Source organism: Felis catus, chromosome C1 (genome assembly GCF_018350175.1).
Source record: "Felis catus isolate Fca126 chromosome C1, F.catus_Fca126_mat1.0, whole genome shotgun sequence".
Classification (NCBI taxonomy): domain Eukaryota; kingdom Metazoa; phylum Chordata; class Mammalia; order Carnivora; family Felidae; genus Felis; species Felis catus.
Window position 1 is genome coordinate 50,506,830 of NC_058375.1, and position 26,977 is coordinate 50,533,806.

Below are 26,977 nucleotides of genomic sequence, written 5' to 3' on the forward strand. Positions count from 1 at the left end.
AGTGCACAGCGGAGCTTTCTTCAAGGCAGAGGAAAGGGTATGAGAGAAGGAACAGTGGCATAAATGAGCGTGAAAATGGGGAAAGGAAATAAAAAGCCCGTGAGGGGAAAAATTGGAGAAAGAAAAACAAGAAAATGAAACATTTAATTATTTGCATGGCAATGGCAACATTTATTGAACACCTACTCCACCATAAAGGGAACATGTGCATTTGCTTTTTTATTTAATCCTCACAAAACCTCTGCTAAATGGGTATTATTAACAAGGGGATTAGGGAATGAAATGCCCAGAGAGATTAAGTTTGATTCCAAACTTCATACTCTGGCCTTTGTTCCTTTTTGCCCCCATAGTAATCATCTCAGCCCTTCTCTGAGAAGGAGCAAATTCCCATTGAAGGAAGAACAAAAGTTGGGGCTGTCTGAACCATTAGAAATAGCTGCTTTGGAAGGCAGGGGTTCAGGCAGCCACACAGAGTCTAGCTTTACCAGCTGGTTGTGCAAGAAGCATTTGTGACAAGCCCTGTGCTAAGCACTGGCAGTGGAGAGAGCACAGCAAAAGGACACCCATCTTCCCTGCTCATCCTGTGGCACCCAACCTGTTAGTGGGAGACAGAGGACTGAAGAGACTTTTTCTCACCAGCTTCAGGTTAGTGTTTACCTTCAGGGAGGAAAGGTGGAGAAAGGTTTGGGAGGGGTGGGGCTTTTGTTATGTCATAACCTCTTATTTCATAAGAGAAAAAAGAGAAATCTGAAACAAGTATGGCAAATCACTAACATATATTTAACCTCGGTGCCGACTACACAGGTGTCTGTTACATTACTTTTCTTCATTTTAGTTTAGTTTGCGATGTACCACAAGAAGGCCACATCAATGAATTTAAGAAGCATTGTTACTGTTGCCTAAAGAGATCATCACAATAATAAATCATCAGTGACATGCTCAAGGGAAGCACAGGGTAGTACAGAAGGACAGAAGAAGGCTTCGAACCTAACTCAAAAAGAAGCTGGAAAAGGCAAGGAAAAAGGAAGCTCCAGCAGGACATGTTCCTGCAGATGTTTCCAGTTTAGCCCAGGGAGATCTGATTGGACTTCTGACTTCCAGCTGTGTCTTCAAGAAACTGAGGGTTACTTTGAAGTGGGTGACCAGAGTGAGCAGCAGTAAGGATAAGTCTCAGGGTGAGGGAGATCAGGGCATAGTCCCATCATGTCAAGGGGTCAGCTCAAAAGTACTGGCAGTGAAGAGAGGTGATCGATGGTAGCTGGGACTCAGTCAGGATAAACCCATTAATCCAGGAAAGGGGATTTTGATTTCACCTTAAAAAAAAAAAAATTTAATGTTTATTTATTTTTGAGAGAGAGAGAGTGAGAGAGTGAATGGAGGAGGGGCGGGGGGGGGGGGGAGCACAGAATCCAAAGCAGGCTCCAGGCTCTGAGCTGTCAGCACAGAGCCCAATGTGGGGCTGAAACTCACAAACCGGGAGATCATGACCTGAGCTGAAGTCGGACGCTCAACCGACTGAGCCACCCAGATACCTTAGATTTGGATTTCATCTTAAATGAAATAGGGAGCTTCTGGAAAATTGTAAGCAGCATAGAGATGATCAGATTTGCTTTTCAGAAAGATCATTGTGATTGGAGCAGGAATGGATGGAGAGGAAGCTAGGACTGGCCAGGCAGACCCAACAGGAGTTTGACACAAGCTCCCAGATGAGAGGGATTCAGGGGCCTGAAGAATACAGTTGCAGTGAGGAATAAGTAACTATTTAAGAGTATTTATAGGGTGGGATTTAAAAGGTTGGTGATCCATTAGATCCATTGGATATAGGGAAAGGACAGCATCAAAGATAACTGCTGATTTCTATAACCAATAATGAAGCAGCAGAAAGAGAAATCAAGAAATTGATCCCATTTACAACTGCACCAAAACCCATAAGTTACCCAGGAATAAACCTAACCAAAGAGTAAAGGATCTGTACACTGAAATCTATAGGAAGCTTATGAAAGAAACTGAAGAAGACACAAAGAAATGGGAAAACATTCCATGCTCATGGGTCAGAAGAACAAATATTGTTAAAGTGTTCATACTACCCAAAGCAATCTACACATTCAATGCAATCCCTATGAAAACAATACCATCATTCTTCACAGAACTAGAATACACAATTGTAAAATGTGAATGGAACAACAAAAGGTGCTGAATAGACAAAGTAATATTGAAAAAGAAAACCAAAGCTGGAGGCATCACAATTCTGGACTTCAAGCTGTATTACAAAGCTGTAATCATGAAGACAGTATGCTACTGGTACAAAACCAGACACATAGATCAACGGAACAGAATACAGAACCCAGAAATAAACCCACAAATGTATGTCCAACTAATCTTTGACAAAGAGGAAAGAATATCCAATGGAATAAAGACAGTCTCTTCAGCAAATGGTTTTGGGAAAACTGGACAGCGACATGCAAAAGAATGAACCTGGATCACTTTCTTACATCATACACAAAAATAAACTCAAAATGGATAAAAAACCTAAATGTAAGAGAGGAAACCATCAAAATCCTAGAGAGCAAAACAGCCAATGACCTCTTTGACCTCGGCCGCTGCAACGTCTTACTAGACATATCTCTGAAGCAAGGGAAGCAAAAAGCAAAAATGAACTATTGGGACTTCATCAAGATAAAAAGCTTCTGCACAGTGAAGGAAACAATCAATAAAACTAAAAGGCAACCAATGGAATGGGAGAATATATCTGCAAATGACATCTGATGAAGGGTTAGTATCCAAAATCTATAAAGAACTTATCAAACTCAACACCCAAAAAACAAATAATCCAGTGAAGAAATGGGCAAAAGACATGAACAGGCACTTTTCCAAAGAAAACATCCAAATGGCTAACAGACACATGAAAAGATGCTCAATATCACTCATCATCAGGAAAATACAAATCAAAACCACAATGAGATACTTCCTCACCCCTGTCAGAATGGCTAACATTAACAACTCAGGAAACAACAGATGTTGGGGAGGATGCGGAGAAAGGGGAATCCTTTGGCACTGTTGGTGAGAATGCAAACTGGTGCAGCCACTCTGGAGAACAGTATGGAGTTTCCTTTAAAAATTAAAAACAGAGCTACCCTACAATCCAGAATTTAAACTACTAGGTATTTATCCAAAGGATACAAAAATTCTGTTTCAAAGGGGCACACGAACACCAATTTTTATTAAGCAGCACTATCAACAATAGCCAGTGTATGGAAAGAGCCCAAATGTCCATCCATGGATGAATGGATAAAGAAGACATGGTGTATATATATTTACAATGGAGTATTACTTGACAATCAAAAAGAATGAAATCTTGCCATTTGCAACAAGGTGGATGGAACTAGAGTATATTATGGTAAGCGAAAATATAAGAGAAAGACATATACTATACGATTTCACTCATATGTAGAGTTTAAGAAACAAAACAGATGAACATAGGGGAAGGGAAGGAAAAATAAAAACAGAGAGGAAGACAAATCATAAGGGATTCTTAAATACAGAGAAGAAACTAAAGGTTGCTGGAGGGGTGTTAGGTGGACGGATGGGCTAAATGGGTGATGGGCAGTAAGGAGGGCACTTGTTGGGATGAGCACTGGGTGTTATATGGAAGTGGTGAATTACTGGGCTCTGTTCCTGAAACTAATACTACATTGTTAACTAACTTGAATTTAAAGAAATAAGTTAAAAAACAAAAGATTATTGCTAATGGGTGCCTGGCTGGCTCAGAGGAACCTGCAACTCTTGATCTCGGAGTTGTGAGTTCAAGCCCCACCTTAGGCATAGAGATTACTTAAAGAAAAAAAAATCTTAAAAAAAAAAAAGATAACTGCTGAGTTTCTGTCTTGGCAAAGGTGCTGTTGCCTCCCATGCTAATGATGCAGAAGGAATATACTTAGAAATGAAGATGAGTTTTCTACAACTGGTGGTGGAACAACTGGGCATCCACATGTAAAAAAAAAAAAAAAAAGATTGATATAGGGCTTACACCCTTCACAAAAGTTAACAGAAAGTGGATCACAGATCTAAATGTAAACTGCAAAACTATGAAACTCCTAGAAGATAACATGGGAGAAAATCTAGATGGCCTCAGGTTTGGTGATGACTGTTTAGATACAACACCAAAGGCACAATCCATGAAAGAAATAATTGATAAGCTGGACTTCAATCTAATTAGAAATTTCTGCTCTGTGAAAGGTACTTTCAAAAGAATGAGAAGACAAGCCACAGACTGAGAGAAAATATTTGCACAAGACACATCTGAGAAAAGACTATTATCCAAAGTACATGAAGAATTCTTAAAACTCAACAATAAGAGAACAAATAACATGACTGAAAATGGGCCAAAGACCTTAACAGACCTCACCAAAGGAGATCTACAAATAATCACATGAAAAGCGGCTTCACGTCGTATGTCATAAGAAAAGTGCAAATTAAGACAAGATACCACGACATAGTGATTAGAATGACCACAAATTCAAAACACAGACAACACCAAGTGCTGGTGATGTGGAGCTACAGAAACTCATTCATTGCTAGTGGAGATGTAAAATAACATGGCCACTTTGGAAGACAGTTTAAAGGTTTCTCTCAAAACTAAACATACTCTTACCACACATTTCAGCGATCATGCTCCTTCGTATTTACCCAAAGGTGTTGAAAACCAGTCCACACAAAAACCTTCCCACAGATGTTTACAGCAGCTTTATTCATAATTACCAAACCTTCAAAATGACCATGATGCTCTTCAGTGAATGAATGGGTAAATACACTGTGGTACATCCAAGCAATGGAATATTATTCAGCACTAACAGAATTGAGTTTATCAAGCCATGAAAAGACAGGGAGGAATCTTAGATGCATATTGCTGAGTGAAAGAAGTCAATCTGAAAAGGCTACATACTGTATGATTCCAGTTATATGACATCCTGGAAAAGGCAAAACTATGGAAACAGTAAAAAGATTAGTGGTTACGAGGGGCTAGGGGGGAGGGAGGGATGAATAGGCAGAGCACAGAGGATTTTTATGTCTGTGAAAATTCTCTGTATGATATAATGGTGGATGCATGTTACTATACACTTGTGCAAACCCATAAACCCACAACCCTAATGTAAACTCTGGACTTTGGGTGATTATGATGTGTGGCTTCAGGTTTGTCTATTATAACAAAGTGCCATTCTGGTGGGAGATGTTGATAATGGGGCAGGCTATGCTTGTGTGGGGGCTCATCTCTACCTCTGCTCAGTTTTTCTGTGAACCTAAAACTTCTCTAAGACCTAAAATTATATCAAAAAAGAAGAAGATGAGACCAATTTTGAAAATGTTGCATATAGGTCCTGAGGAAATAAAAATGTTTAATGAGTAGTTTGCTATTACTGCTTCCTTTCCGACTTATGGATGAGGAAACTGAGACTCGGAGGGGTGATATCTTGCCCAAGGCCATACACCATGTTAACTGCAGAGGGTAGAATTTGAACCTGGGAAGTTTAACGCCTGAGCCCACAGGGCTATGTAGCTGTGTGTGAAATAGGGTTTTGAGGCTTGTCTTAGTTTCCTATTGCTGCTATATCATTTTATTTCACTTTTTTAAAATGTTTATTTAATTTGAGAGGGGAGGGGCAGAGAAAGGGAGCTCTCTGTTAGCACAGAGACTGACATGGGATTTGAACTCATAAACTGTGAGATCATGACCTGAGCCAAAACCAAGAGTTGGATGCTAATGACTGAACCACCCAGGCACCTCTGTGACATTTTAAAAGTGGAAAAGGTGGGGGTGTCTGGCTGCTTAAGTCAGTGGATCATAACCCCCTTGATCTTGGGGTTATGAGTTCAAGCACCAGGTTGGGGTAGAGATTACTTTAAAAATATGTTTTTAAAAAAAAGTGGAAAAGGTAAAGGGACCTAATGTAGGTAAATATTGATACCAGTACACTGTGATAAGTTATGTATATATAGTGTAATGTCCAGAGCAACCACTAAAAAACAAATTATGCAGGGTGATATGCTCAAAAGCATTGTAAGTAAATAAATATTGATTAAAAAAAAGAAAAAAGTTCAGGTAATGCCCACGAGGCAAAAAAGAGAAACAGAATGAGAAACAGAGAAAGACAAAAAACAAGTAATAAATGGCAGACCTAAGCCCTAACACGTCGGTAATTAATTTACATGCAAATGATCTAAACATATCCACTAAAAGACAAAGACCAGCAGAATGGAAACAAAGGGATGATCCAGCAACATGCTATCTATAAGTAACTCACTTTGAAAGTACCAACTGTAGTAGTTTCCTAGTGCTGCGGTAACAAATTACAGTAGACTTAGTAGCTTAAAACAACCCACATTTAGAATTTACAGTTCTGGAAATTACTAGTCTGAACCGGGTCTTACCAGGTGAAAATCAAGATATCAGTAGAGTTCTATTCCTCTGCAGGCTTCGGGGCGGTGCTGACTTGGGCAGCACGTACACTAAAACTGGAGGATCCAGGGGGAGAATGCCTTTCCTTCTTTTTCTAGCTTCTTGTGCCCACCTACATTCCTTGGCCTATGGTCCTGCCCTCTGTCTTCAAAGACAATAGTGCAGAATTCTTCAAATCGCTTTACTTTCTAGCCTCCCGGTCAGTCATCTGTCTTCGGCTCTCTTTCCTCCCCCTTTCCTTCGTAAGAACTCTTGTAATTGTATTGAACCAACCCAAGTAATCCAGGATAGTCTTCCCATTTTAAGACCTTAACTTAATCACATGTGCAAAGTCCTTGTTGTCGCATAAAGTAACATATTCTCAGATTCTGGAGATTAGGACGTGGATAGCTCCAGAAGGTTATTATTCTTCTTACCACAAGATAATCAGGTCAGGAAAGTACATAATGACATATAATAATATGACATAAATTAGGTGATTTAGTAGCCCTCAGGCCCCCCCATCCACCTCCTTCCTATTATCTCTGATAGTCTACTTGCTGGCCTTTTTTTGAGAACCACCTCTAGCAATCACTCATTCTATGGTAAGACTTTAATGTTGATAAAATTCTTATGCTATGCCAGGCACTGTTCTAAGCACTGGGACCATCAAGGACTTGAGTAAATCGGCAGAGGCTCATTTCCTCCCCATAGACAAGAATTAGGGTTGAAATCATATTTGGATGCCAACTCCTAAAGTAAATTATTCAAAGCAGGTTATTTAATCTCAGATTAATTTATATTCCTACTAACCCATTCTAGTGTTCCCATTCTAGTGAGAATATCCTTTGAGAACTTATTATGTTCCAGAGACTGTTCTAAGCACTGATGGTACCTCAATATCCAAGAGAAAGTCCCTGCCCTCACCAAGCTTACATTCTAGTAGAGGAAAAAAAGAGAAAATAAGTAAATGCACATCATTTCAGCTAGCATTAGCGCTGTGAAGAGAAATGAAGTGGGATAAGGTCTCAGAGAATGATCAGTGGAGGACTGACTGGGGTGGTACTTGAAAAGGACAGTCAGGGTAGGGGGGTTGAGCAGAGACTCAAACAAATGAGGAAGCAAGCCTTGCAAAGACCTGGGAAAGAGCATTCTAGGCAAAGGAAAGAGCCCGTATGAAAATCTTGAGGTGGGAACCACTTTGGCATATTTGAAGCATGACAGGAAACCATTAAGAATTAGCAGAAAGATGGGGCGCCTGGGTGGCTCAGTCGGTTGAGCGTCCCACTCTTGATTTCCACCCAGGTCATGAGCTCCACAATGGGCTCTGTGCAGACAGCACAGAGTTTGCTTGGAAGTCTCTGTTTCCCTCTATCTCTGCCCATCTCCCTCTTGTTCTCTCTCTTTCAAAAATAAATAAATAAACATTTAAAAAAAAATCAGCATGAATGTAACATTCTCATTTGCTTTTATCGCTTTGGCTGCTGTGTGGAGAATATACTGTGCATATACATACACGGGCAGGACCAGAAGGCATACACAGGAGGCCAATATATAGTTGAGAACTAATAAACAATAAATTCATTTGTTTTGAATTCCTTTTTAAAGACTTGCTGCATTTAGTTAGAACAATTTGTGGGATGTCTCAGGCCACTTCACTCCAACACCTTGACTCGATCACAAGTCATATAAAGAATTCATGCCAATTTCCCGAATGTTTCTAATGTTGCAATAATAAAGGGATTTCATTCATTCAAATGAGTAGTCACATTTTGAGGTTTGTCTGAAAACCAGACAGTACCTTGAGCCGTCATAATCACAGCCTGTTAAATGTAAAACGGGCTCACATGATTAAAAGTTCCAAACGCCACACACTTTTTAAAGTGTTCTGGTAAGACAACGTTTTTCTTTGGCACATGCAGCCAAAGAGCTCTAACATTAATCATTTTTCAAGTTTTAATTTCCACATGCTTGGCATATATTGCTAACACTGACAGGGCAAAAGCAACATTCCATTGTATGGCATAGCAATTGCTTGCAATTAACCTTAATTTGGGCTGAAAGTAGCAACATTTCTGCCTCACAGCAACCTTTCTAAATGTATTAGATAAATATCTCCACAGAACTTCATATTAAAGAGCAAAAACAAAATCTGCAACATTGCAGCCTTTCCTTATGTAAGGAAAGTCTTCAAGGAGTGACAGGTACCAACAAGACTACTTTTTTGAGAAAGACATTTTTGGCCCTTATTACAGAGTGGCTATGTATAACCATAACAATAGTGGAGGTAAGAAAAATGTAGGTACACAATGTCCCAAGAACACATCTCACCTTCTTTCCGTAAAAGGAACTTTCGAGTCCACTGGTATTTTACTCAACATGTGACCACACTGTAGCCCAAGTATGAGGAAGCCCTTGCAAATTCCACATGGACACCCGACCCCCACCCAATGTCTAACACCATCATTCTATTCCTTTAAAATATGTCAATAAGTAGTGACTATTATTTATGTCATCTTAATCTCTCAACATCACCTAATAATATTATTATCCCTATTTATTTATTTTTCACATATTACAATTTTTTTTCTAATGTTTATTTTTGAGAAAGAGAGAGAGAGACAGAGCAAGAGTAGGGGAGGGACAGGGAAAGAGGGAGACAGAATCCAAAGCAGGCTCCAGGCTCTGAGCTGTCAGCACAAAGCCTGATGTGGGGCTCAAACTCATGGATTGTGAGATCCTGACCTAAGCCGAAGTCAGATGCTTAACTGACTGAGCCAACCAGGTGCCCCATTATTATCCCCGAGTATATGAAGATAGATGGGCTAAGAACCATTATGTGCTCAGTCACAAAACAAGTGACAAAGACAGAAGACAAAAAGCCTTTTTCTTTTAAATGTACTATTTATTGTTTAAAGTCAGAGTCACATCAGAGATTAGGGTAAGTGTATCTTGAGGAAGGAGAGAAGACAAGAACAAGACTTTCTTGGTTTTTTCCTTCTAATTTACCCATACTATTACTTATTTTGCCAAATACGTGCATGCAAAAAATGCATGTTTATTGTGGAAAAATTAGAAAATTCAGATAAGCCAAAAAAAATCACCCTAACTAAATAAAAATCACCTGCAAACATCTACAGATGTCTCTGTCATCATCTGACCTCAGCAAGACTAAAGCAGAGTGTGACAGTATGGTCCTACCTAACATCTCTTTCCCTGTCATACAAACATAATCAGACTTTTGGTCCAGAAAGTGCTGCAAATATCAGATCAGGTGGCAACAGAAAAATCTTTGGGTTTTGGAAAATCATTGCTCTGTCAGTCTCATTTAGATATTCATAAAACATGTTGGCATCTGCATGATGTAAAGTGGAGAAGTTTAAGGAAGTAAGTTTTATTTATTTATAATTTTTTTACATTTATTTGTTTTTGAGAGGCAGAGACAGAGCATGAGTGGGGGAGGGGCGGAGTGGTAGGGAGACACAGAATCCGAAGCAGGCTCCAGGTTCTGGGCTGTCAGCACAGCCTGATACAGGGCTTGAACTCACGAACTGTGAGATCATGACCTGAGCTGAAGTCAGACACTTAACCTACTGAGCCACCCAGGCGCCCCTAAATAAGTTTTTTTTTTTAAACCAGCAAACTATTAGTTAAGCAAAAAGGCTCAGTATAGGCAAATAACTGCCATACTGATAACACTAAAAAAACATGGTAAGAAAACTCTCTTATTACACAATCATTAGCAGTGTCTCATAGAATTAGATAGATATAACTATCACATTGCAGGATAGCAGATATAGACCTGGGTTTAAATCCTCGCTTCACCACTTATTTCATGGCCTTGATCAAGTCATTCAATTTTTGTGGGACTCAATTTACTTATCTGGAAAGTGGGGATAATGATATTAACTGTTTAGAAAGATCCTACAGAAATATTGCAAGGACTAAATCATTTTAAATATAAAATGAGTGGGGCACCTGGGTGGCTCAGTCAGTTGAGCATCTGACTCTTGATTTAGGCTCAGGTCATGATCCCAGGGTTGTGGGATCGAGCCCTACATTGGGCTATGCAGTGAATATACAGCCTGCTTAAGATTTTCTCTCCCTCTGCTCCTCTTCCCCATTCACACCATATCTAAAATGAAAAAAAAAAAGGAAAAAAATATGTAAAGTGAACTTAGTAGAACATCTTGCACATGGAGAGTGATAAAAGGAACTTTCAACAAGTTAAAATCTTCTTGAAATGTCAAGACTTTAAGCCTCAATATTTTTTTAACTTTTCTTTTTATTAGTTATTTATTTATTATAAGCCTGAATATTTTTATTTTTTTTCCTAAAAATATCTATTTTCTAAGAAGGCAGATAACATTGTTTCCATCAGACAATGACTAGCTTTAAGAGCATTGATAGTTTACTAAGAATTAAGATATTAGGCTCTATTTAGTATATGTGCTACCAAAGCAAACACGAGGCTCTGTTTAAAAAGACAATAGGAGGGCACCTGGCTGGCTCAGTTAATAAAGCATCTGGCTCTTGATCTCAGGGTTGTGAGTTTGAGCCCCATGTTGGGCACAGAGATTACTTACGCAAAAGAGAGAGAGGGAATAGAAATAACTGTTACCATGCTCATCAATTTAGCTACAAACGCATTAATCCAGGACTCATTTGGGTACTCAGTGCTGTTCAGAATTCTTTTTTTTTTTTTTAAGTTTATTTATTTTGAAAGAGAGAGAGAGCAAGAGAGAGCAGGGGAGGGGCAGAGAGAGAGGGAGACAGAGGATTCGAAGCAGGCTCTGCACTGACAGCAGAGAGCCAGATGTGGGGCTCAAGCTCATGAACCATGAGATCATGACCTGATGCTCAACTGACTGAGCCACCCAGGTGCCCCCCAAATTCTTTTATTCATTCCTAATTAGTAACTTTTTTCACTTTCCAAATTTACCTATCTCCCTTCCCCTCTTAGTATGGGAAAATAAAGACTATTATGAATAAGCTTTCTACTTTTTTTTTTCCAAAACAACATCAAAAACTGAGTGCATTTAACAATACTCAGTTCATAACAGAGCAAATGGGTAAGTGGAATAATAATTCATGTTATAGCATATTGCTATATGAACTGGCAACAGAAAAAAATGGTAAAGGAAGTCATAGGTACTCTATCTTTTAAGAATTAGAAGGAGGGCTGGGGCACCTGGGTGGCTCAGGCTGTTATGCGTCGGACTTTGGCTCAGGTCATCATCTCACAGTTGTGGGTCCGAGCCCTGCATCGGGCTCTGGGCCGACAGCTCAGAGCCTGGAGCCTGCTTTGGATTCTGTGTTTCCACCCTCTCTGCTCTGCCCTCTTTCATGCTCTGTCTCTCAAAAATAGGTAAAAGTTAAAAAAAAAAAAAATTTTTTTTAAAGAATTAGAAGGAGGGGCTCCATATTTATCTGGTTAGACATGTACATGAGTTACACTTGCTGAGTTACTCTCTGTACTAAGCAGTCATCTGCATAGGTTCCTTTGTGTGTGCATGATAATCATTCAAATCTTGGATCCTTAGCAATCCTTACTTCTGCCCCAATTTCTCAGTTTCAGCCATTACACAGTCAGTTATACAAGGGATCCGCCTGGCATATAGACAACAGTCCATCATTGACTGTACTAAGTTGAGTTTGGCTTTAATGGAAAAGTTGATAAAGTTGGTATCGACCATGACAATGGAAAAGGGGGCTCAGCTGTGTTTTATGACTAAGCAGGAAGGATGTTGGGGGGCTTCTCTTTCCTTGAGTGCACTGGGATCTCTCTTTTCTCGCTTTGTTTTAATCTGTCCTTCTCTTTAAGGCTCTGATCTCTGCATTTGTTTCATAGTCGCATACTTTTTTACATTCTTTTGCTTCCCCATTTCACGCCACCCTATTGTTTCTTTTGGAATCACCCCCTACTTACTCCTCCTTAAAATGCCTCTGTCTTGAAGCTTTCTGGAGGGCGTCAGATAACTCAGTCAACTATTCAGTATCCCATTCCCCAATACTCATGACCACATCCTTTCTCCAGCAGCCATCCTGTTCTCAAACAGTTGCTCTTCTACAGCCCCTTGGGGATGGGAGGGACAGAATTTAGTACCAATGAGCAGTGGCCTGAGTGCAGAGCAGGGGTAGTTTTACAAGTCCCTGCAGTACCTGATCTACAGTTAATCTGCACCAGGACAACTGAGAGTTGACTATGGTTTTGTTTGAACTTGGCTCTGGGCTGTTTGACCTCATTCTTTCAGTTAACCCTGGTTAACTAGGACTAATATGGGTATCTAGAACTTTAATGTATGAGCACTTTTTGACTAAGAATGGCAATTCTAGAGAAAAAGAATCATAAACATGTATTGCTCATTTATTGTAATAACTTCAATACCAAAGAATACACAAAGGAATTACATAAATTATGACTTGGAGACATGGAGTACTCTGCAGCCATTAAAAATGGTGTTGTAAAAGAATATTTATTGAAATAGAAAAATCTTTACAATGTGAAGCAGCAGGCTACAGAACAGTATGGGTACTATATCATTTTTGTGAAGAAAATGTACATACGTGCATGGAAAAACTACTAGGACATACATAAAAACACTAACATTGTTGTCTTTGAGCTATGGAATGAGCTTTCTTCTTTGCACTTTTTGGTGTTTCCCAGAATTTCTGCATTAGGTTTGTATTAATTTTGTAAATAGAAAAAAGCAAAATAGATGCTGAGTTAATGGGAGAAAAGGAGAAGGTGTCAGAACCCCGAGGAACATCTACAGTTAAGATGTTTGAATCAGGAAGAGGAACCAACATCTTAGACTTATACTTGTTAAGAATTAATTTTTCTTCTTGCTAGTCCTTGCTATTAGATCTGTTGTAGTTTCCTAGTTGCTTATCAGTATTATATACTTAACTTAGCCTTAAGCATCTAGGTTAAAATAAGGAGAAAAGACATGCATTTTTTTGTAAAGCAAAACAAAAACAAAACACACCCACAAACCGGTATTTCTTATAGTCCTAGAAATCCCATGAACAGATGCTAGCCATACACATAGCACAATCTTTGAAGTCTTAAAAAGATCTTTTATTCTAATATACTGTAGGTAAGAAACCCTCCTGGGTAAAGAGGTACTTCTGGAAACTGTATTAATTCTTTCAGGCTAAAGCAGTACCATTTGTAAATATTTCTACAGAAACACTAACTGTTTATGTAGCATTGAAAGAATCCATTCCATTCCATCCTAGAGGGTTTAGGAGTAACCCAAGGAATGATTGAGTTAATTCATCTCCCACAATTTTGGCCACTGCTCTAAAAGTAGGGTTACATAAAACATCTCCTACAGAGGCCTTAACATACAATTTGTACTCAGAGACACTACTAACAAATAGCCATAATAAAATGTGCTCCATGAAAGCAAAATAAAACAAAAACTGAAATTATATGTATTAAATATATTCACACAAAAAATAAATAATAAGACACAGAAAAACCATTTGTTACAGAAGTACATATTTTAGGCAACAGGGAATTAAGCAAAGTGGAAAAGCTGAGGTGTTCTTGTCGTATAAATTTAGGAAATTATAAAGAAAATAAAGTCTACAGGCTTAAGAATGCACTGTGAAGAGACTATTTCTAGATTTTACCTACAACCCTTTTGGAGTATAGCTTATTTGAATAAACACTTTGAGAAGCACCTGCTTTGAAACACACTTTCCCCCTGGCCAAGTTAATAACTGGAACAATTATGCAAGAAATCAAGAGGACTTCTTCAAGCTTCGATTGCAGGGATTTCTCATACCGTACACGGCTAGAGAAACGTAGACTTCAAATCTGGACTTAGGTGATCCTGAGGTTAAACTTCAAAGCACTGTCTGCAAACAAAAGGAACTAGGAAATACTAGAAACTGGGCATCTACCAGCTAGCTTAACTGCAGCCCAAAATACTATCGCTTGTGAAAACAGATCCCAGGGGAGCGTAAACGCCTTAAGGGAGGGGATGTTTGTTCATGTTTTTGTTCACTGCTGCATCCTAGCATCTAGAACAGTACCTCCCATGTAGTAGACACTCAGTATTTCAATGAAGGAATCAAAGGGCCCATTCCTTGTGTGTATAAGGAGTCGATCCAAATTCACTTCACATATCAATACTTAATAATCACCCGCCAACTGCAGAAACTGTTGCTGAGTGACTAACATGTTAGGAAGCCAACTGTACTAGACTGTATGCTTTTGAGTAATATGAGTGATAAAAAAAATTATGGTGTTACTCTTGGGGAGCCCGGACTCAAGAAATTGTGAAGCCGTTATGCCTGTTACTAAAAAAACCTCGGCGGTATGATGAGCACATAACATTTCGTGTATTTCCATCTTCCCAAAACCCTTGTAAGCATGGTAAGAAGAGGCCGTGCCAGCGTTCAGGTGCCGCTTCCTTCCCTTCAGACACTGGTGCACCACGTCCGGCACTTGTGCCGGCATCTGCCTGGCAGTGTTAACAGATGGAAGACATTAATCATCTGTTTGGTGTTCCCACCTTGTCTATCCAGCTTCAAATATAACTGCACTGAGCTAGACGAGTCAGCAGCTGGTCTTCCAAAAGCTAGTGCATCACTCCCAAAGCAAAAAGGAAAAAGTTCACACTTCAGAGGCCTGAATCAGTGCCAGAAGTATCCGCGTTGCCTCAAGGTTTCAGACTCCCCAGTGATCTTTCGCTCCCTGGATACGGAGGCAGAGACAGATCTGAAAGCCGCAGAAAAACAGGTGGGTTCTCATACATGACCGCAGCCCCAGGCAATATAGTAATGGGATTTGTTCACACTACGGATTAGCTGTTTTGAAGGATCAAAATTTAGAAGACAGCTACATTCAACATTTAAGGTTTTCTTGACAATAAAGAGCTAAAAAAATGTGAACAGGCCATATTTTTATTTTTCAGAAGCAAAAATGACAAGTGGCAACCTGCCATTAGGAAAGACTTTAAGGAATATCGGGGTAATAAGCTATTTATCTCATAGACAGTAGCCAAAGAAAGACTCTATTATCATACAGTTCTCAAAGAAAGTCCAATTAAATAAATCTCAGAATAAGATGCTTTTAAGTAAAACAACAAAACATCAACAATAATACAAAGTTATATAGAATCCATAAAGTGATGTGTGAAGAGAAAGGAAAATCTGGAAACCCACATACTGAGAGTGCTCTGTTAAAATCAAGGAAGCCCAAATCCTAAAACAGAAAAAAGAAATGCATTAAAACACAGTATTTTAAGAGTCCAGTGAGGTTACCGTAGATGCACATTTTAACGTTTCATTTACTCAGGACATTTTTTTCTTTCTCTTGGAACATTGCCATATTTACTGTAGGAGATCATGTGAATGGCAGTGCAGAGATCTGCCTTCTCAATGAGCCCTTCAAGTTTTAAATATCAAATCAGAGTCTGGAATCCCAATTAAAAGTTGATCTAATAGGCCACAGAGAATGAAACTGCTTTCTAAATTGCAGTTGCTTAATTTCACCATGTCGAAAACAATCTGTATACTTTGAAAGAGACACAACAATTTACAGGATGAAAATAGGGCTATGTGAAACCACACAACCCTTCCCATAGAGCAGGAATAACAATTTCCAAAATGAAGATGCATATTGCAAAATGACAGAGTTGGTGGGGCTGAGGTGGGGTGGGCAGTGCACAGTAACCAGTGGAAGGCACAGAAGAACGGATTCGACAGGCAGTTCTGTACTGATTAGTTGTATCTTAGTCTCGACGTCCCCAGGGCTCAACTTATTCCCTGGCAAGAAGAGACAGATGGATCTCTGAGCTTCATTTCAATATTGAACCCAAAGACTCTTTATAGGAAAAGATTTGAAAAACTTTTTGGACAGTTGAACAAATTCCTCACATCCTGACAGGGTCTGGCACTGTTCAACCCTCATGACACTAACTATAAAGCATATCTCATAATATTACTGTGAGAAGAGAAAAAAAAATCTACCTTAGTGGCAAAAATTATACTACATATCCTATTTATACACTGCAGCATAGAAAATAAATGTCTGTTCCTTTCCTGGCCTCTAGAAGCACTCTCTGAGATAGAATCAACTGAAAACCCTAGGGCTATGGCTGTGGCCAGAACACCTGGCCTGTGTTTCTCTTTCTGAAAGCTGCTAGGTGGTTCAATGTGAACTGTCACCTAACAAGTACCCTGCACCCTACATGTTATACAGAACTTCACCACTGTAGAGGAGATAGTGCTAGAGAATCATTTTTCTACCAAAACCCTGAGAACAGCCTGACATTCTTGGAAGATTATTTATTAGAATAGACTAAGGTACAGCCCTGGAAATAAAAACCTTGGAGTAGCAGAGTTCTAGAGAATCAGAGAATTGAGCCAGGAAGACTGATGATATCTCTGACTTATCCAGGTATATTACCTTTTTTTTTTTTAATTTTTTAAAATGTTTATTTATTTTTGAAGGAGACAGAGAGTGTGAGCAGCGGGGAGGGGCAAAGAGAGGGAGACACAGAATCCGAAGCAGGGTCTAGGCTGTGAGTTGTCAGCACAGAGCCCAACATGGGGCTCAAACTCATGAGCCATGAGATCATGACCTGGGCCAAAGTTGGATGCTTAACCGACTGAGTCACCCAGGGGCCATGGTGTATTACCTCGTTAAAGCTAAGGCCAATTAATAATTCTCATGGGCAGGGCCAAACTTTAGGTTAGAATAAGTACTTATTCAGGGTTGAGTCTCAATTAACCTTCAGGTTTAGGGAAGAAGAAAGAGGTTTAAAGATCATAGTGACCCCAGGAAAGCAGGACAGAAGCAAAGACATGCTGTACTGAAGTGTCTACAACACATGCTTTCTCCAGAACCATCCTATAATACTATGAAATATCTTTTTGCTTTGACGTTATCTTTTTGTTGTGAACTCTGTCTTCTAGCCATAATGTCTGCAAAGCAAGAGGGACTGAATCAGGAACTGCAGGAACAATGAGTGTACATAAAAAAGCTCTACAAAAGACTAGAGATGTTTCAGGCAAATGGAGACCTGTGTTTCCACATAAGCAAAATGAGAGGCTTATAACATTAGATGGTCTCCTTAAATTTCCTACGGTTCGCAAATTTTCATAATTTTATACAGGTGATATACTATAATAAAGATTATATATGCATATTACTTACTGTTTCTTTTAAAAAATACTTATGGATATAGCTGTGTTTTTCTAAACGTCTCGTTCGTAATACTCAGTCTTGTAAGTCTGGTTCCATAATAATCTATAATGTAACTACTTCCATCTGAAGGTCCAACAATCTAGAAGAGAAAATTTTCAAAATTACCACTTTACAAAAGATATGTTCACAATAATTTGTGTTTACTTTTCTTGGTTCTTACTAAATTATTTCAGTAGCACCAAAATACACTTAAACTAACTTAAGCAAATACAGTAACTCAGTGGCTCATGCAGCTGGAAAGGATACTAGAGAAATTCACAGGATCACAAGGCCTCAAGGACTGAAATTCGGGGCCCCCAGAGGCCCTTGGTTTGACCTCCCTGCCGTTTTGCAACCCTTGCCTTCATTCTGCAGAGGCATTCCCGCTTGGTTGCCAGCGGCTCCAGATTTACATCTTCGAAGCTCAGCAGCTCCCAATAGAAAGAAAGTAAAATCTTCAGAGTTTATATACCAATTCCAGGGAAGGACTTTGATCTGTTTGTTTTTTATGCCTATTGCTGGACAAATTACTATAGTCAAGGGAATAGGATTAATATGATCGGCTAGGCCAGGCTCCCTGTAAGAGGTGAGGGAGTGTGACTGACAATCCTTCCAGAAACCACATGGAATGAAAGAGATAGAAAAAAACACATGCTCATTACAGTCATCTTGTCCACTTAATCACATTTCTGACAACCCAGTTGACAGGATCTCTACAAATTATCCTTCAAGGTAGCAATCTGCGAACAGTGGCCTTAGGAATACACAAAGACTTACCAAGGTAGTTACGCAGATGGTTTTAAGGGAATCAATTTTGAGATCCTTTATTCCCATACTCTTTGTAAAAGTGACCCAACTGATACCAAGCTATGGTGGAGATGTCGTGCTGGCTCCCCACTCCCTCCCCTCTCCCCGAGGTCCTCTCTCTAACGTGAAAACATGGGGCTCCTGGGTGGCGCAGTCGGTAAGCGCCCGACTTCAGCCAGGTCACGATCTCGCGGTCCGTGAGTTCGAGCCCTGCGTCGGGCTCTGGGCTGATGGCTCAGAGCCTGGAGCCTGTTTCCGATTCTGTGTCTCCCTCTCTCTCTGACCCTCCCCCGTTCATGCTCTGTCTCTCTCTGTCCCAAAAATAAATAAACGTTGAAAAAAAAAAAATTTAACGTGAAAACATTAAACCACACCTGCTATCAGAGCACACCTGAATCTTATGATGGTACATTGCCTCTGATGTACCAAAGAGATCACGCAAAATAATGGACTTCAGGAAACCTTTAATCAAGAGTCAAAAACAAAAAATCAAGAGTCCAAAAATATGCTCTGCCTCATCTTGTTCAAAAGATGTATTCCCAATAACATTTTACTTTTTTTGCTTATAATTTGCTAAGGGGTGCCTTGTTGGCTCAGTCTGTTGAGCGTCCGACTCTTGATTTCAGCTCTGGTCATGATCCCAGGGTCACGGGATTGAGGCCTGTGTGGGGCTCCACACTGAGTATGGAGACTACTTGAGATTCTCTCTCTCTCCCTCTGCCCTCTGCCCCACTTGCAAGCGTGTATGCACACTGTTTCTCTTAAAAAAAATTTGCTTAGATTTAGAATATGTTTATGCTGTTTTGATAGTATGTCAACAATTATAATGACAACAATTCAGTAATTACAGAAAATTTTTAAATCTTTTAATTTTAATGAATCATGAAAATCATGATCATGAAAATGATCAGAAGATTTTTCAAACATAAAAATATATTACGTTAGGATAAAATTCTCTGGGAGAATGGAACCAGAAGTAAAAACTCAAGGAGAGGGGTGCCTGGATGGTTCAATTGGTTAAGCGTCCAATGTTGGCCTAGGTCGTGATCTCACGGTTCATGAGTTTAAGTCCCGCGTGGGGCTCTCTGATGTCAGAGCAGACCCCACTTCAGATCCTCTGTCTCCCTCTCTCTGCCCTTCCCCCAATCATGCGAGCAGGCACACACACTCTCTCTCAAAAAATAAACATTTTTTTTTTTTTTAATTCAAGGAGGGGGGCACCTGGGTGGCTCAGTTGGTGAAGCATCTGACTTCAGCCCAGGTCAGGATCTCGCGGTTTGGGAGTTTGAGCCCTGTGTTGGGCTCTGTGCTGACAGCTCAGAGCCTAAAGCCTGCTTCGGATTCTGTGACTCATTCTCTCTGCCCCTCCCCAACTTACGCTCTATCTCTCTCTCTCAACAACAAATAAATATTTTAAAAATCTGTTTAAATAAAAATTTAAAAAATTCTGGGAGATAAAGAAACTAAAAATTATAATGGTTAGCAAAGGGTTCATTCGTGTCTTTTTTTAAATGAATGATATTTAAAATTCTATGGTATTTATATTCTGTTGGATATATTTTAAAATTGATGTAACAGTTTTACTTAAATATGTCAATATTTGGAAACCAGAAATTACATCCTTTGCAACTATTTAAACTTATGATGTAAAACTTAAATGTCAACTTAAAAACGTGTGGAGGGTAGGGATTAAAAAAAAAAAAAAAAAAAAATATATATATATATATATATATATATATATATATATATATTTCAGGGGTTATACAACCAGAATTTGAAGAACACTGCTGGAGAGCATGCTTCGTTTTTACAGTAAGTTTGGCTTTTAAAACTATTCGACAAGTACTGAATTGCTACAACACTCCAGGCACTGTGCTAGGCATTCTACACACAACCGTGAATAAGATAGAATCTCTGCCAACAAAGAGCTTATACTAGTGAACTATAAATGTTAATACTCATATAACATTTATAAAGAACTTATGTACTAAATACCATGCTAGGTGCTGTCATGCATTTTGACTTATTTTCCAAAGATGAAATTCATTTGGCTTGACATTTATGAATGTTATTTAAGAGTTTAATTAAACCTTTTCAGTGGCCCAGGTCCCAGAGGAAACTACTTTGAGCATTAAGCTAAGAAAGAGAATGGTGACTAGGAGTTACAACGTGGTTTGAGACTGTGTGAGGGGAACAAAGAAAAAGGAAAGCCCAGCCTGTAGAAATAAATCACATGGCCAAAAACTGCCTGATTTGGAATATGTGCATAGATTGGAACCAGGACTTTTATCCCATTCTTTTTCTTCCTTTGCCATCTCCCCTAACAACATTTATCCCTGTTGAAAAAAAATATTCAAAGCTGGAAATAAGGAAAATATATGATTAAGTGACCTATTGATAACATGCATCTAATAAGCCTACCTGAGGCTCCCTTACTTCTCTTAGGACCCAGATGTTTTACAATCTTGTAAAGTTAGCAGTTAACATGTAGACAAATAATAATTTTTGTTTCCTCTGTTCTATAGAGAAGATAGCCCCCAAAGATACCATTTATTACCTGCTAATACATGATCCAACTTTGCAACTAACTTAGTCATCTTATCACAGCATTTCTCTCCACTCAAACTATGTTAATTCAGCTCCTCCACATCTAGTTCTATCGAGGTAATTCCGGTCCTCCTTCCAGAGACTGGTTCAGCCTGGGCGTGGAGTCTAATTCTAGCCAACCACTTATGACGCAAGTTCATTGTTGGCATAGCCACCCTTAAGAAGATATGTGTGAGAGGAAACAATTTTTTGTCTATCTCTGAAAGTCACTGTACAACAAAGTGATGCTAGCCAAAGGACCTGAACATGGAAAAAAAAAAAAAATAAAAGAAGAAGAAGGAAGGAGAGAGGGAGGAATAGGAGGGAAGAAAGGAAAGAGAAAGGGGACAGTCCTTTATTACATCCTTTAGCTCTAAATCTTGGGGCGCCTCGATGGCTCAGCCAGTTGAATATCTGACTTTGGCTGAGGTTGTGATCTCATGGTTCATGAGTTCGAGCCCCGCATCAGGCTCTCTGCTGTCAGCACAGAGCCCACTTCAGATCCTCTCTCCTCCTCCTCTCTCTCTCAAAAATAAATATTTAAAAAAAATTAATAAATCTTAAAACTACCTTATCTCTAGATTCTTGGTATATCATATAGTAAACTATATTATTGAAGCAAATTGAAATTGAGGTTCTGTTACTTATAGCCAAAAACACTTGTTTTCAGTGCCTCCTACATGCTACCACCAGATCACCAAAGCACAGCAATTTCTCTGCTAAAACAATTGGAAGAGCTGCCCCAAAGACAACCAAAGTAAGTCACTATGGGAAAGCACTAGATGAAAGGAAAATGTAAAGAGAAAGCAGTCAATAACTAGCTGTAGGATGAATCTTCTCTGGATCTCAGTTTTTCATATCCATATGAAAAGGAACAGAGTAAGTTGATCTATATGGTACTTTACAATTTCTACATCTTGTATGACCTTGCAATTTAAATATAAACACATGTATAAGGTGCTGTTAATATACTCTTCTATGAACTATCCCATCAAAGAAGAAATTGTTCATCTGATTTAATTTTTAAGAAAACTATCTGCTGTAAAATTTTTAATTATTCAAATCCATATTCCCTCATCAAAATCAAAAATTAAATCTGTTTTTAAGCATCTTATATACACTTATGTACAATATATGTGCCAATTATAAATTCCTTTATAACGAGTATATTACTGAGTTGTTAATTATAAAATCACAAGTCTAAAAATATCCCATACTGGGAACTTTTTTACTCAGTTAAATAGGCCTATGTCCATTTGTTCATTGACAACACAGTATAAAACCTAAAATTATCATTATAAGTCTGTTTCTTTGCTAAGAAATAGCCTGAAACCAGGGCACCTGGGTGGCTCAGTCAGTTGAGTGTCTGACTTCGGTTCAGGTCATGATCTTGCCGTTCATGAGTTTGAGCCCCATGACGGGCCTGCTTTGGATTCTGTGTCTCCCTCTCTCTCTGCCTCTCCCCTGCTGGTGCTCTCTCTCAAAAAATAAGTAAACATTAAAAAAAAATTTTTTTTTAAATAGCCTGAAGCCAAATTCTATACCATGATGTATTTCCATTTGATAAGCTGGGGCAGATTTCTGAAATCTATGGGTCCAATTAATGGAGGTTGCTACAAATCTTCATCTTCTAAGAAGGGAAACAGGAGGTCCACTACACTGTGGGAAGCTGTTTTGTACAATGGGCATCAATGTCTCTTGCGTGAGAAGCCTTAAAACCACAAGAAAGTCACGTCAAATACCTCTATATTAGATTCCTGGGGCTACTATAACAAGTTGCCACAATCTTCAGTGGATTAAAACAATAGAAATTCATCTCCCACAGATCTAAGGCCAGAAATCTAAAATCAAGGTATCTCCAACAGCCCCACGCCCTACAGAGACTCTAAGGGGAGAATCCTTTCTAAGCCTCTTCTAGCTTTTGAGAGGAATCAGCACTGCTAGGCATTCTGTGGCTTTTGGCCATATCACTCCAATCTCTGCCTGTGTCTTTACAATGCCTTCTTTTCTGTGTCTGTCTTTTCCCCTTCTGTCTCCTATAAGGACACTTGTCATTGGATTTAAGGCCTACCTGGATAATACAGGATGATATCTTCATATCAAGATCCTTAACTTAATCACATCTGCAAAGACTCTGTTTCCAAATAAGGTAATCCTTCCAGGTTCCAGGGACTTAACATGGGTATCTTTTGTCCTACCACACCCTACTTCTATGAAAATGGTGGAGGTTTGAAGGAATTGAGTGGAATTTAATTTCTTCTTTAATTCGTTTCTGATTGTCTTCACCATGAGATTTTATTTGCAGCTTAAGTGCAAAAAAATCTTGAATTGTTTACTTAAAAGGATAGGCTTTTCTATAGATGCAAAGTCTATAGCAAAAAAATAAATCAGGAAACCTAGAAATACATATTAAAGTTAAGAATGTTAAGTGGTCACCAAATTCCCTGTCTTTTTTTGTTCTTTATCTTCTAATCTCCATTCTAATTCTAATTCCTGCTCATACACCTAACCACACAAAAAATGAGCATACACTTAATTTGGTATATGAGCTGGATACATGTTTATTTTTTTTAAAAAAACATGTTCTTTGAATATGCTTTTTTAATTTATTCAAATAATACTGTTGTGGATCTTGTTCAGTTTTAAACTGTTTTCATAGTATGCTATAATTTTAAGACATTTCCATATGGCATACACACATCTAGGTAAGTGCTTGTAATTGCTGCCTAGCATTAGAGAATGCATCCATTCTCTTACCAGTGTTCACATCTAGGTTCGTTCCAACTTCCTGCTCCCACAAACAGGCTACAACAGACATCTCTGCTCATGTCCCCTTGTGGAAGCAATACAAATTTTTTAGAGTAATTGCCCAGAAGTATTTTTTTACGTATTAGTTATTCAGGTGATTCTGTCAATCACCTATTAGTTTACTGTACTCATTTAACTATTAGGATCTCTATCTTGTTAACTTGCAGAAATTATTTGTATATTCCACATATCAATTCCTATTGCTAGTATCCTTTTATTTAGTCTATTAAGTGTTAACTTGGTCTATGTCCATGACATTCTTTTTAAAACAGAATGTCTTAATTTTAAGGTAATCATACTCAATAATTTTTTCCCTTATGATTTATGTTTTGAGGATCTTGTTTAAAAAAATTTAACCAATCTAAGGTCATGAAGATATTCTCCTCAATTAGCTTTTTTTAAAAAAAAACATTTATTTATTTTTGAGAGAGAAAGAGAGAGAGAGAGAGAGTGTGTGTGTGTGTGTGTGTGTGTGTGTGTGTGTGTGTGAGCGGAGAAGGGGCAGAGAGAGGGAGACACAGAATCCGAAGCAGGATCCAGGCTCTGAGCTGTCAGCACAGAGCCTGATGTGGGGCTCGAACCCACAAACCGTGAGATCATGACCTGAGCCGAAGTCTGGTGCTCAACCAACTGAGCCACCCAGGCGCCCCATCTCCTTAATTAGCTTTAATGTAAAAGTTCCTCTTCTCCTAGGTATACATCCAAAAGAACTGCACAGGGGCTTAAATAGATACTTGCAAAAAAATATTCATAGCAAAAATTATTCACAATAGCCCAAACGTGGAAACAACCCAAGTATCCATCAACAGATGAATGGATAAACAAAATGTAGTATATACATACAATGGAATGTTCTTTAGCTATAACAGGGAATGAAGTTCTAATACATGCCATATTATCAATGAACCTTGAGAACATTATTTAAAGTAAACTAAGTCAGACATAAAAGGACAAAAATATGATTCTACTTATATGCAATATCTAGAATAGGCAAATTCATACAGGCAGAAAGTAGATTGGAGGTTACCAGGGGTTGGGAGAGTGGGAAATGGAGAGTTATTGCTTAATGGGTACAGAGTTTCCATTTCAGGTGGTGAAAAATTTTGGAAATAGATTGTGGTGACAGTTGTACAACATTCTGAATGTAGTTAATGCCACCAAACTGTGTAAGTTAAAAAAGGTTAAAATGGCAAATTTTATATTATTTTTTACCAGATTTATTTTTTACCAGATCAAAAAAGAGCTTACTTCATTTGAACTTTATTAATGTTATAGTTTTGTTTGTAAACTTTTGATTTTGTTAGTGGAAAATGTATTTTGTTTGAGTATATTTAAGTAACATTCGAATAAAAACAAATTAATTCAAGAAAAAAATGTGGTTACCTGTAAGTACTCCAATATCTGAACTTCAGCAATAGCAATCTATGCCCTTGCATATAATGGCTTTGCATTGTCAACAAAGTCATACTGGCTTAGGTAACTCAAATTATTTTACAAATTTAAATGTTATGCAGAAACTAAAAAGGGAAAGGAAAAAACTAAGAACACTTTATACAACTCTATCAATGCACCATTTTTCTATATAATGCACTTAGGAGTTTCTCCATATTAAGAATGCAAGTTCAATACTGGCAAGATCAAATCATCTAAAGACCTACTAACCTGGTGAAAAAGTAAAATGACCCCACTGTCTGCAATTACAGGATCATGATGCAATATGTATCCACCCTAGTTCTCCCCAAAAAAATACATGCATATTCTTTTAAAAGTCAAATTACACTTCTGTGTCCATAGCTGACTTCTGCGTGTGGTTAATTTTAATATGAGGCTATTAAAACTATCTGATTAGTCACATTTAAGCACCAGGGCACCTGGGTGGCTCAGTCAGTTATGCTTCTGACTTCAGCTGAGGTCATGTTCTCAAGGTTCGTGGGTTCCAACCCTACAATGGGCTGGGCTCTCTGCTGTCAGCACAGAGCCCACTTGGGATCCTTGGTTCCCCTCTCACTGCCCCATTTCTGCTCATGCATGCTCTCTCTCAAAAATAAAAAATAAACATTTAAATTTTTTTTAACATTTATTTATTATTGAGAGACAGAGAGACACAGAGCGTGAGCAGGGGAGGAGTAGAGAGAGGGGGAGACACAGAATCTGAAGCAGGCTCCAGGCTCTGAGCTGTTAGCACAGAGCCCGACGTAGGGCTTGAACTCACAAACTATAAGATCATGATCTGAGCTGAAGTCGGTTGCCTAACCAACTGAGCCACCCAGGTGCCCCCAAAATAAACATTTAAATAATAAATTAAGCACCAAAATTCCTACATAGTGCCAGAAGTTATACATTCAGACCCCTTGACTTCATCTGATTTAAAGACTTGTTGGTATAAATCCTTAATAACCAATATCAATATTATTCCTCAAGAAATGAGTAAGATTCATATATTATATATCTCCTGAGGAAAACATAGCTTTGGGATGATTCTCAAAGCCAGTTTAAAATACTCTTTACTTTTTGAACATTCCTTTAATTCACTAAATAAAAATCTGCCCACCTGATAAATGAACTAAGTGAAATCTACCTAGTTAAGGTCACATGACAGAGCAGAGGCTACACAAATTATTAGCCTCCTCAGTTTTCTAGTTTATTTCCCCAATAAATCACACCAGGGTTAAATAAACAATACAGAGAGCTATTTGAAAGAACTGAGATCTATAAAACGTCTACTGCTTTTTATATATTGCTGCCCAACATCTAGTGAACTATCAAGGACTTTGATCCACTTTTCCAGCACTGGTAACAGATTTAGGGTGATTACATGATTAGTCCTTTTTTTTGATCAATAGTATGTGTGTCCCAGGGCAAGGATGTAAGCTAGGCATTGGACAAAACAAACTGGCTTACACAGAAGTGAACCTACAACTTAAGCCTTGCTTATGTTCTACACTGAAAAGCATAGGTTTTTAAAATTTTTAGTAAAATTCAAAGAATTTAAACAAGATAAAATCAAGATAACTCATTTTTATTTTAAGCCTGCAGTTCTCAAGGAAACATTTTATTTCTGATAAGTGGGATCTTATTATCAGACCACTTTGGGGATAGAGTATGTTTCTCTAGCGCAGGACCTCAACTTATTATAC

At 38.5% G+C, this 26,977-nt stretch overlaps 1 protein-coding gene across 14 annotated transcripts in view; it reads right to left on the bottom strand.

The window, feature by feature from the left end:
* TM2D1 (TM2 domain containing 1) overlaps window positions 1-26,977 on the bottom strand; it is a 129,178-nt gene that overhangs the window by 65,425 nt on the left and 36,776 nt on the right. For 8 of the 14 annotated variants that reach the window (XM_045035935.1, XM_045035936.1, XR_006584348.1 and 5 more), the window contains one exon: window positions 17,610-17,739. In XM_045035935.1, coding sequence (XP_044891870.1) covers window positions 17,629-17,739 — 111 coding nt within the window. In that variant the 3' untranslated portion in view covers window positions 17,610-17,628. The other 6 variants (XM_045035934.1, XR_006584346.1, XM_023258765.2 and 3 more) reach the window with 4 other exon arrangements.